This window comes from Rhinoderma darwinii, chromosome 6 (assembly GCF_050947455.1).
Source record: "Rhinoderma darwinii isolate aRhiDar2 chromosome 6, aRhiDar2.hap1, whole genome shotgun sequence".
NCBI lineage: Eukaryota > Metazoa > Chordata > Amphibia > Anura > Rhinodermatidae > Rhinoderma > Rhinoderma darwinii.
Window position 1 is genome coordinate 42,448,260 of NC_134692.1, and position 12,201 is coordinate 42,460,460.

Below are 12,201 nucleotides of genomic sequence, written 5' to 3' on the forward strand. Positions count from 1 at the left end.
AGAACATTCTCTGTGTACAACAAAAGTTGGTATAATTATAAATAATGCGGAAGGGGTGATATTGGAAGCACGTTGTCTTAAGTACTAAAGACTAGAATGTACTATAAGTATAATTTGATCTGCTTGCTTTAGCATATAGTCAGGTATGTGCTTGCTAATTTTTCACAGATTTTACTGTCAAACCTCACTGTGTTTAAAGGGTAACTAAACATTCAAAAAACTTCTGACATGTCATAGTGACATGTCAGAAGTTTTGATCGGTGAGGGTCCGAGTACTGAGACCCCCACCGATCGCTAAAACTAAGCAACAGAAGTGCTCGGGTGAGTGCTGAGTCGCTTCGTTTCTGATCGCCTTTTCTCGGAAAGCCGAGCAATTGGTGTGCTGGCTCAATGGAAAGTCTATGAGCCCGAACACCAACAGCTGGGAACCCCACCGATCAAAACTTCTGACATGTCAGTAGTTTTTGAAAGTTTAGTTACCCTTTAAGAAAAGTGTTTGAGGTTTTGGTTGTACCCACAAAGAAGAAACCAACACTGACATGCCTGTATTTTATTCATCCACTATGGACAAACATGCCCTTAGTCTGTTTCATCTTTTAAACAGAGCAAAAGTCATGCAAAACTATCAGATGTGTGGGCCTGTTCACATCAGCGTTGGCTTTCCGTTCCGGGGTTCCGTCTGAGGTTTCCGTTGGGTGAACCCCGCAACAGAAAGTCAAACTGAAACCACAGCTTCCGTTTCAGTCACCATTTATATCAATGGTGACCGAAACATTGCTAATGGTTTCTGTTCATCACCATTCCGACAGATTTCTGTTTTTCCGACCGAATCAATAGTCGACTGCGATATTGATTCCGTCAGAAAAACGGAAACCTGCCGGAATGGTGACGAACGGAAACCATTAGCAATGTTTCCGTCACCATTGATATCAATGGTGACTGAAACGGAAGCTGTGGTTTCAGTTTGACTTTCCATTGCGGGATTCACCCAACGGAAACCTCCGACGGAACCCTGGAACGGAAAGCCAACGCTGATGTGAACAGGCCCTTAAAAGGATGACTAAAGTCATGTAATATGTGACATTATCAGAACACTATTTAAATGTATATGGTATTCATCTATTCCATTAGGAAATGGTCTCCAATGCTTTCTTCCTCTTCCCAACGAGGGTTCACATTTTGATGCCTAATTCCATGTGGATCCCAGTGGGACGGGAACCTCTCTGGTGGGCAATGCAGAAGAAAAGGGTGTAAATGTAAACATGACAACTAAGATGCCATGTGAATAGGATAGACATAGATTAAAGGGGTTTAATATTGATAGCTTTTCCTTCGGACAGGCCATCAATATTCAATGGGTAATAGTCCGCTTCATTGTTTACACAGGCACAGCACCGTACATATTATTGCAGCTTTACCTAGTACTACAGGTCAGTCCTATTCATTTAGGTAGGACTGAGATGTTGTGAAGTGCAGTACCAGCCATCACCACCACAGTATGTCCGGTTCTGTGCTTGTATAAACAATGAAGGGGCACCGGCCACAGACCCTCACCAACCACATATTGATGACCTATCCTAAGCATAGGACATCAATATTAAAGTGCCAGAATACCCCTTTTAAACATATGCACAGACACACAAAAAACAAATCTAAATACATAAAATTAATTACATTCTATATTCTATAATACATCTGGATCAGGCCATGGTGGCTGTGTCCCAGAAGAAATGATTATAAATAATGATATTAGTATATTATAACATTGTTTTTCAGTGAGGGAACTCTAAGGCAATTAGAATTACCGCAATTTATTACTCACCAGATTTGGTCCTTATATTTGCTCGAGCAGAGTTGACAGTTCTCAGGAACATCTTGTGTTGTAACATAATAGAAAAAACATTACATACACCAACCTGGACATATTCCTACATAAGTTTTATTATATGAAATTAGAAAAGTCATCAAACAACAGAATGAATAGAATATACAACAACCGGCTCCTACGCTGCCCCTTCCCCTTTCTATGTCACTCAGTATCTTTCTCTAGGTTATACAAGTATAAGGCTGGATTCACACGAACGTGGCGTTTTTGCGGACGCAAAAACGCGGCGTTTTGCGCGCGCAAAAATCACTTGCCAGCTCCGTGTGTCATCCGTGTATGATGCGCGGCTGCATGATTTTCGCGCAGCCGGCATCATAGAGATGAGGCTTGTCGACGCCCGTCACTGTCCAAGGTGCTGAAAGAGCTAAATCTTTCATCACCCTCGACAGTGAATGCCGAACACAACAGCGAAAAACCTGTAAAAAAAAAAGATAAAGTTCCTACTTACCGAGAACTTCCCGGCCGTTGCCTTGGTGACGCGTCCTTGGTGACGCGCCTCTCTTGACATCGGGCCCCACCTCCCTGGTTGACGCGGCAGTCCAAGTGACCGCTGCAGCCTGTGATTGGCTGCAGCCTGTGCTTGGCCTGTGATTGGCTGGAGCTGTCACTTGAACTGAAGTGTCATCCCGGGAGGTCGTACTGCAGGAAGGAGACAGGAGTAATCGGTAAGTCAGAACTTCGGGTTTTTTTACAGGTTCATGTATTTTGGGATCGCAAGTCACTGTCCATGGTGCTGAAACAGTTTAACTGTTTCATCACCATGCACAGTGAATGTCTCCCGATTTCGCGGACCGGAAATTTTTTTTGCCGGGTTCGGACAAAACGAGTTTGGCCGAACCCGGTGAAGTTAGCTTCGGTTGTCGGGGTTCGCTCCTCGCAAAGACACTCCGTTTGGATGCTTGGAAACAGAAAAGCACGTGGTGCTTTTCTGTTTCCATTCATCCTTTTGACAGCTCTTGCGCGAATCACGCAGTTCGCACGGAAGTGCTTCCGTGCGGCATGCGTGGTTTTCACGCACCCATTGACTTCAATGGGTGCGTGATGCGTGCAAAACGCCCAAAGAACGGACATGTCGTGACTTTTTTTCAGCGGACTCACGCTGAGCAAAAACCACGGACATGTCTGCACGGCCCCATAGACACATATAGGTCCGTGCAACGCGCGTGCAAATCACGCGCGTTGCACGGACGTTTTTCACGTTCGTCTGAATAAAGCCTAAGAGCCCCCACCACAGTACAGCAGTCAGTTTCCCCTCCACATTTTCTTGCTATATTACGGTAGCCAGTCTCTTCACCGATGATTTCAGCTATGGTAACCCCCGCAGTGCAGGAGCTATGGTCTCCTCTACACTAATATTGCGCATATATATATATATATATATATATATATATATATATATATATATATATATATATATATATATTGTACTTCACTACCATGTGGTTGCTATCCTTCTCCTATAGAGGAAAGGTGTCCCTAAAAGTACTGTATACTAACTAATATCCCTCGAAGGTGGCCGGCACACCCAATATAAAAGACAGTTACCTCCCGTCAAAATAGAAACCTGTCCCCACCCTTTTAAAAACTAATGTCTCCCCCAACATACATGCCTGTAGCCCTTCTGAGCCCATCTCCACATGTGCCAGTAACAATATAATTTTTTTTGCAATTCGTAGTTGCTACTTACTGCCATGGACACAGGACAGAACATGTACAGAATGTCCCCCTCATGTTTTCCAGAACTCTACTATTTGTACACGCTCTCTAAGGCCCCATGCACACAGCCGTGCCCATAATCACGGCCCACGACTGCAGGCACGGCCGGCCGTCGACTGCCACCCGCATTTTCGGGCCGTGCTCCCATACAAAGTATGGGAGCGTGGCCCGCAAAATGCAAAAGAATGGACATGTTCCATAATTTTCTGAACATTTCTACGGCACGGACACCCATCCGTAGCGATACGGAAAGGTGTCCGCTTTCAGTGGAAATGAAGGGGTCAGTTTTTTGCGGACCGCAATTGGGGTCCGCAAAAACGGACCCATTCACTTTCATTGAACGCGGATACCTTTCTCTATCGCTACGGATGAGTGTCCATGCTGCAGAACTGTGCCGGGAATTATGGAGCATGTCCGTTCTTGGCACAAACTCCTCCATAGAAGTCTAGGGGGGAAGCCAAAATTGTCGATGGCTACGGAGGTGCGTCCGCAAATACGGATTGCCACCCGCAAATACAGAAGTGTTGCTAAGCAACACAAAGGGGATTTCCCATCAACCAGGCCTCTTTTTTTTCGGATCCGTATATACGGATGCACTACGGACCGTATTTGCGGATACCATTCAGCAGAAATGGGTACTTTGCTGATGACTATAAAGCAATACGGAACCGTATTTACGGTCCGTATTTGCGGATACGGTTGTGTGCATGAGGCCATTTTATTTTTATTGTTTTTTTTGTGTTTTACTGTTTAAAATATTAATATTGTACATGTTCTACTGAAAACACAACTTTTTTCTTACCTCTTCACTGCTGTCAGATTCAGATGAGCTGGACATACGCTGGTTGCAGTGGGCTTTTACGGCTATAGCTTTTCCTCGAGACATCGACACTCGGCTTTCACAGGGTGTTTCCTTCAACATAAATCAAAGGGGACATAAGAGGACATCTTTGAAAGTCCCCTTGGAAACACTTTCCCTTTAATGTCAGATATTTTATTTGCCAATATTCCTTTAATGCAATTTGGCTAATGTTTATTAAATTTGATTTTGCACTTACCATGTGTGGCCCTGCTTGAAACTCACATTCTGAGGGATTAATAGCTGTATTCCTGTTGCAAGTGGTTTCTCTTACTGTGAATTGTAAAAATACTTGAAATACATCTCCAGCTTCTTTTCTGTCTCTCAACTACAGAACAACCAAATAGGGGAGAACTGCTGTTAGACATCTGTGGTATTAGTTATCCTGATGTATACGTTAAACATAGGCACAAAACGTGATGTGAACAAAGTCTAACTTGTTAATGATCTGTCTGAGGACAAGTTTCCAAAGACCCACAGAAGAACACTGAATGCAGCTCTAGACTGTTACAAGTTCTATGTAAAAGTTCTATTTCATGACCAGTACAAGTTAAGGAGGTCCTGTCATCTCTCCAGAGTTATTTCATACACAAGTATTTACTAAAACAGACATGTCAAGAGAACTGGCAGGGCCTCTTTAAATACTACAATGTATTACAAAATTGCTAATCTTTTTATATCTATCATGTCTATACAAAAAATATATAATGGCATACAAACATGGACAGATGAAAAAAAATATATCTTACCTGGAGCAATGGTTTTATCCATATTTCTCCAGTTCTTGACAATCTTAGCAGGTTTCTTCCCCAAGACTGGCTGTTCAGCTGATTGATAGAGGCATCTAATGCACTGTTGAGTGTCTCTTGTCTGGGATTATACGTTGGTAGTCCTGGGATAGTTAAAAGAGTGATCTCCCACAGTTACTGTGTATTTGGGGGAAATATTTGTATTTGGGAACATAACTCTGTTTCCTGGCTATACAATACCTACTTGTCCCATGAGTAGCAGTAGTATGTAGCAGCATAGCAGAGCTATAGATTTGTATGGTAGATCTAAGAGCTGTGGCCCAGTTTTATGGACTATTATCAGTCCAGTTTGTTGTCCCTGGTGTGTTCTTTTGCTTGCTCACATCTATCCTCTAGCCATATAGTTGATAGGGATAATTTATTTTTATTTTAAATTGTTGGGGCTATTAAGAGCATTGCATATGTGATTTGTTTTGGGGGTTATCTAATTAAGAGAACTTAAAAAGGTTGTGCGGCACCTCTCACTTCCACATAATTGGACAGTACAGAGATCTTTCTAATGATCTTTTTACACCTAGGCCTTTAATCATGACAAGGGGTTATTCACTACGTCTAGAGGAAAGAAGGTTTCACCATCATCATAGACGGGATTCTTTACTGTAAGAGCAGTGAGACTATGGAACTCTCTGCCACAGGATGTTGTGGTGGTTGATTCATTGAACACGTTTAGGAGCAGCCTGTATTCCTTTCTTGAAAGATATAGTGTTACAAATGTATAATGTTACAATGTTCTAGATTACTGGAGATGGGTCCTTAGTTCAGGGATTTATTCTCATTGTGGTATTGCTACCCACACCGGCACTCCTTACATCTTCTTTACAATATCTTTACAGCATAATAAAGGTAACTTATGAAGCAACTGGCCAATGTTAAACACATGGCCTTGAGATCTAATTGTTCAGTTCAACTTTTACATAAGCAAAGCACAAAGTAGTCATAAAAATAGCATCAGCTACAATGATGTACAATTTATTAAAAAAATGGAACTAGCTGCAGGAAATATTTTGAAATAAAAAAAACAAAACTTAACTCACCTGTTAGTGTCTCCCTAACCCACCAGTGCTGATCCGGTGGTCCCCGGTCTTTATTTTCCTGGAGCTATGAGGTCAGTGATTGGTCGCAGCTGTCACCTGCCGATACGGCACGTTATCGCTCCAGGAAAAAAAAACAATGATTGGCTGGTCCACCGAAGCATCGACCTTGGACAGGGGGGTTAACAGATGTTTGCTTTTTTATTTTATAACACTTCCTGCAGCTAATTTAATTTCTTGAACTTTCACACCACTCCTTTAAGTCCGCTAGAGGGAATGATATATTTTTGTATCAGAGAAGGAACAAACCTATATTCTCACTGTAAAGTTGAAATACAATGTTTTAGTTCTTGTCTTAAACAATTTACCTGAGCAATAGGCAAACGTCCCCATCAGAAGTATGTTGAGTAGCATCATTTTCATCTTTGCTGGACACGAGAACTGAGATTGTTGTACTATACAGATGACCTTATGTCTATACATCTGGCTGATCTCACTGTAGGTAAATTATTAACATATTTGGGAGATTTGCACCTTTGACCTTAAGATTCCTGTGAAAATGTAGAAAATAGATGTAGCCAGACATTGCATACATTTTCTGGTATCTTGAAAAAATACAGACATAGCGACTCGAAAAATATACAAAGGTGTCTGCTATATAGAGCCCATAGAATATCTATAGCGTGGGCTTAAGCTGGCTGCCCGAGCGATCGGGGTACTGAACATCGGCTGCCCGGACCCTGGAGATAAGATGAAACCAGTTTTCACCACTTCTGTCTTCTCTGGTTTCACATACACAGCGCTCAATGAGCTGCCTCTATTGGTCTAGGTGATCATGTGATTGGCTGCTGCTGGGTCTATCTCTGCTGCCCCAATTGCAGTGGAAAAATATAGTGTAAAATAAAAGGGAATCATAAAGTCCCCCAAAGGTAATTTTTGACCTTTGAGAGATAGACCATAATAATAAAAAAAAAGTAAAAAAAGCAAAGATAAATTAATTTAAAAATACACATAAAGTACCTCACCAAAAAACCTTTCTTCCACCAATCATTGTCGTAATGCTAGCCCTAACCCAATTACCCTAAAAGAGACATGTAATATATCAAAATTTACGGTAGACAATGATGATCACAAATTCAAAGTCTATTTTAGGGTAACATTATATTATAACCAGAAAAAAATATGCTTTTTACATTATAGCTATTTTTTTCCTATTTTATTCAAACTCTAAGCCTAAAAAATTTAAAAAAAGTAAAAAAAAAAATTACGTCACCAGCCCAACAAATAAAGAAGTTATAGCCGTTTAACGAACGCATGCTAAAAATGGCTAAGGGCCTGTTCACATCACCGTTCGCTTTCCGTTCCGAGGTTCCGCCGGAGGTTTCCGTCAGGTGAACCCCGCAACGGAAAGTGAAACCACAGCTTCTGTTTCAGTCACCATTGATATCAATGGTGACGGAAACATCGCTAATGGTGTCCATTCGTCACCATTCCGGCAGGTTTACGGTTTTCCGACGGAATCAATAGCGCAGTCGACTCCGCTATTGATTCCGTCGTTAAAACGGAAACCTGCCGGAATGGTGACGAACGGAAACCATTAGCGATGTTTCCGTCATCATTGATATCAATGGTGACTAAACGGAAGCTGTGGTTTCACTTTCACTTTCCGTTGCGGGGTTCACCCGTTTGAAACCTCCGACGGAACCTCGGAACGGAAAGCGAACGGTGATGTGAACAGGCCCTTAATTGTGTCTGGTCCTAAAGGCTCAAAATAGCCCGGTCCTGAACCGATCTCCTAGAATGTTGAATTAAAGCTCATACATCTGTAAAAAAATTTGACCCAAAGTTTTTTAAAGGGAGTGCTGAATTTTTCAGACTGTCTACCAAGGTCTGCGCTGTTTAATGGGAGTCGGCAGATAGGAATGTATGAAAAAGCTCAAGAATGTTGATACTTCGGAGCAAATAGATCTCCTGTTTTAGGTATTTTTTTAAATGGAAGGTTCATCTTTACATCTTCTGACATGTCACTGAGACATATCAGAATATGTCATTAGTGGAAGTCTGTGCCGTGTGACTCCCACATTCACCAGAATGAAGGGACCACGGCATCTCTCCCAGCGTCATGTCCCTTCTCCTACAAACATGGGGATCTTCAGATCTCCAAGTCTATAGTGGAAATCTCTTATTCCCTGCAATGGCATGTTATGTACATTACAATCGCACTGTAGTGAATGGGAGATTTCCACAGTTTTTCATTGACGAGGATAACACACTTTCACCAGATGTGCAAGAAATTCACAAAACAGCCCACAGACATGTCACATCGGTGCCATATTGTGCAAAATTTTGTACCTACTTTTTAGACGTATCCAAAACAACTAACTCAGAAATTTTCATGTGTGTCAATACAAATATGCAATCATGCCAATATATCTGGGAAAATTGTTCTGACCATAGCAACTTGACCAAGGCCGGATACCCTGACCAGACAAATGTTCTGATGATGAATATATATTGGAAAATATGTTGAATTGGAAGCAAATGTTATGTCTATGGTCACTTTCTTTTGTACGGATGAGTTCATATGCGGCAGATTTGTTGCAGAACTTTCTGCTGCTGTATATTTGCATTTTCTGCAGAAACCACCACATTAAGATGTATGGAAAAGTTTTTCAGTCACAGACATTTCTGCAACAAATCTGCCCCTTGTGAACAGTGAAGAGTTATTGATTAGAGCTCAGGTGATTTAGTAAACTTTATGCCAGAATAAAAACTGTGTAGAATTTCAATATGACTTGCACTTCTACAGCACACATGCAAAGAAAGACACACAACTTGCCTGTTTCATTAGAAGAACCTGACACTCAGCAAATGACAGAAATTAGCATTTCAAGGGAAGATAATTCGACTTCTTCAAACTTGCTTTTTCAAGAAACTTACCTTTTCCCATAATATAACAACATCAGATGTTATGAACTATAGTAATTTAGGAATGTTATCTATAGAAGCAGTGTAAGGATGGGTTCACATCAGCGTCACCTTTCCGTTCATGGGTTCCGTTGGACCTTTCCTTTGGAGGAACCCATGAACGGAAAGTCAAACTGAAACCATAGCTTCTGTTTGCGTTACCATTGATTTCAATAGTAATGCTTCCATTGCAAATGGTTTCCGTTTGTTTCCATTCTGCAAGCTTTCTGTTTTCTTTTGCGGAAACAATAGCGCAGTCGACTACACTATTGTTTCCGCTAAACATTTTTTAATCCTTATGGAAATTGGTATGGAAACCTCAATGGTAATTAAAACTGAAGCTATGGTTTCAATTTGCCTTTCGGTTCATGAGTTCCTCCAACGGAAAGGTCTAACGGAACCCATGAACGGAAGGGTGATACTGATGTGAACAGGCCCTAAATGACAAATTTGAACAAAACATGTAGACACAGAGGATGGCCCCAGCATAGATACTGCAAGGGCAGTAGATAAAATATGTAAGTCACAAGTTTTTGTAACAAGTGTTTGGAAATATCAATGTATGCATGGCCCATACAGTTGATGATTACATTTATTTATAAAAAAAATCATGTATACTGCAAAAACGTAAAGCAAATATATGTATTTTGGAACTTGAATGTACATTTTTCTTTAGCTCGGCATACATTTGGTATATATTTCGGTCTGTCTAATAGATCTGTTGTGTTTTAAAGGGTAAGATCCAAATTTATGCTGTGCAAACATATGCAGTACATTTGGTTTCATCTGCCCATCAACTTTTATTGTGAAAAAAAGGAGGAGATTTTTTTTTTTTTTCTACAGTGCCAAATAGCTTAGTGGGCTATAATTTTCAGTATTAAAAAAAACAACTGTATCCAAATTGTAAAACATATGCCAAAAGGAAATTATTTGGCATATGTTTGTCCCGCAGAAGTCAATAGGAACATTACAGTATATCTTACGTAAAAAAAAAAAAAAATTAATACAAATGTACATGTGCTAAACATGGTCTGGACATAACCTTATCTTTGTATCTATGCCTACCTTTACTAAATATGATTACTACTTTATATACGGTAGCCTATTAGTACAGCCTGTCACAGTTGTTCACCATTCCGTCTAGTAAACTTGCTATGATACCTGAGGTTTATCAAGCAAACTGAGAGCTGCCCTTGAACTGTGATGTGTACAATTGTACTAAATATTACAAATACTGTATATTACATAGTACTGTTCTTCAGGTCAGCAGACAGACAAGACGTCCATGAAGTATAAAATGTAATAGTGCAATGACCCAGCACCTGAGCTGTCCATTAACTGTACTAATAGGAACGTCAACTATCAAGGCCATTCTATGGGTTCAGTGAAATGTCATAGTCTGTGATGTTGCCAAAGGTATTTAACAAATATGTATGTATAAGATGGAGCTGTAGTTATATTATTTACTTTTTTTACTATTTTTACAAAAAACAGAAGCACAGAAATAGCCAGAACATGATATACTTCAATGAGATGTTTTAATGAAGAATGTAACATGAAACAAACACATCACAAACGGAACATGTACTGGATCTTCTCAAAATAGGTAAAGCACTATCGTAATGTATATGTTCATGAATATGAAAATAACAACAAACAAAGAAAAAAAATGGCAAGATCAGAACAAAAAAAAATCACACTACAAGAACATAGAAAGAAGTATGACCAGAGGAAAATGTAACCATGTTATTTAATAATAATGAAAGTTATCACAGTATCAAAATACCTACAGTGACATCTATAAATAAAACAAGATATAGTATATATCCTACAAATATACAGTAATGTGCAAAGGTCAGAGACCCTTTAGTTTATGTAATATGCAGTCAAAGCTCCGAGCAAGTTAACGTTATTCCGTCTTCTGTCGGAATAAAAGCAGAAAATTGTTTTAAAAATGTTACGTTAAAATATTGTACTTAAAGTGTATGTACTGCAATTTAGTTATTGCTCCAATGCATTTAAAATGAAAGATTAAGCAGCTTTGCAAATAGTCTTGATTAAAAATCTCCTACCGCTTTGTATCTACAGCTCCTATGCAGAGTTATGTGTCTCCATGGTAAAAGATTACAAAGAAACCCTATATAGTCTGATGCAGCAGTCATTGTCCCTTCCATCTGTACATTCAGATACTCAATACAGGTAGGTTATCTTACTCTACAGAGTTTGTTTGATGGAGACACATAGGTATATGAGATGTGGACACAAAACGGTGTAATATTTTTAATTAAGACTATCTGTAACATGGCTTTATAGCCTTCTAAGGTTTCATATTTGATAGATATCAAGCTCCACTCTTGCTTCATATCTGGAAAAAATCCATAGGTGTATTTGCCTATCCATCTATTGTGAGAAGACAACTCTATAGGTCTAAAATAATGTGTAGCTGTCCCAAAAGGAAGAACATTTGCATTAGAACAATTGATCTGGACTGTGATGTGGACTAAGGTTCCTGTAAAATGGACTGGCCATCCTAGAACTCATTGTGGGGGAAAACTCATACCATAAGCAACAGAGAATTTTTTTTTATCTTCTAAGACTCTGTTCACACAAGTACTTATCGCTTTCCATCCTAGCAAAGGTAGCATTTGCATGAGGACCTGGTGTCTGAGCTGGCCCAAAGGCAGATGGGAGTCCTGCTACAGATTTTGCATTGGGGCCCAAGAGCTTCAAGTCATGCCTCTGCTGACTGACCCTATTATAAGTCAATGGAATCCGCCAGTATTCTTTGGAATTTGTTAGAAAACACATCCGTCTTAGGGTATGTTCACACGACAGCGTCCGTAACGGCTAAAATTACAGGGATGTTTTCAGGAGAAAACATCCCCGTAATTTCAGCCGTAACGGCATGTGCAGGCGCTTGAACGCCGCGTCCAT

The 12,201-nt window shown here is 40.2% G+C and overlaps 1 protein-coding gene across 1 annotated transcript; it reads right to left on the minus strand.

Annotated features, from left to right (window-relative positions):
• Positions 1 to 1,119: 1,119 nt before the first annotated feature.
• SPP2 (secreted phosphoprotein 2) lies at positions 1,120 to 6,723 on the minus strand. Its single transcript, XM_075831508.1, has 6 exons — positions 6,669 to 6,723; positions 5,210 to 5,352; positions 4,660 to 4,788; positions 4,404 to 4,514; positions 1,823 to 1,874; positions 1,120 to 1,223 (listed from the first exon to the last, which is right to left on the minus strand). The coding sequence occupies exons 1-6, from the start codon at positions 6,721 to 6,723 to the stop codon at positions 1,120 to 1,122; spliced, it is 594 nt and encodes a 197-aa protein (XP_075687623.1).
• Between the last annotated feature and the right edge of the window lie 5,478 nt (positions 6,724 to 12,201).

What these genes read in the sequence shown, in the direction of transcription:
- SPP2 (XM_075831508.1), bottom strand. Translation starts at nt 6,723, where the DNA reads ATGAAAATGATGCTACTCAACATACTTCTGATGGGGACGTTTGCCTAT. An exon ending in GGATAAAACCATTGCTCCAG is followed by an intron (nt 4,789 to 5,209) that starts GTAAGATATATT and finishes GTTGTTCTGTAG; the next exon opens with TTGAGAGACAGAAAAGAAGC. An exon ending in TTCAAGCAGGGCCACACATG is followed by an intron (nt 4,515 to 4,659) that starts GTAAGTGCAAAA and finishes TTTATGTTGAAG; the next exon opens with GAAACACCCTGTGAAAGCCG.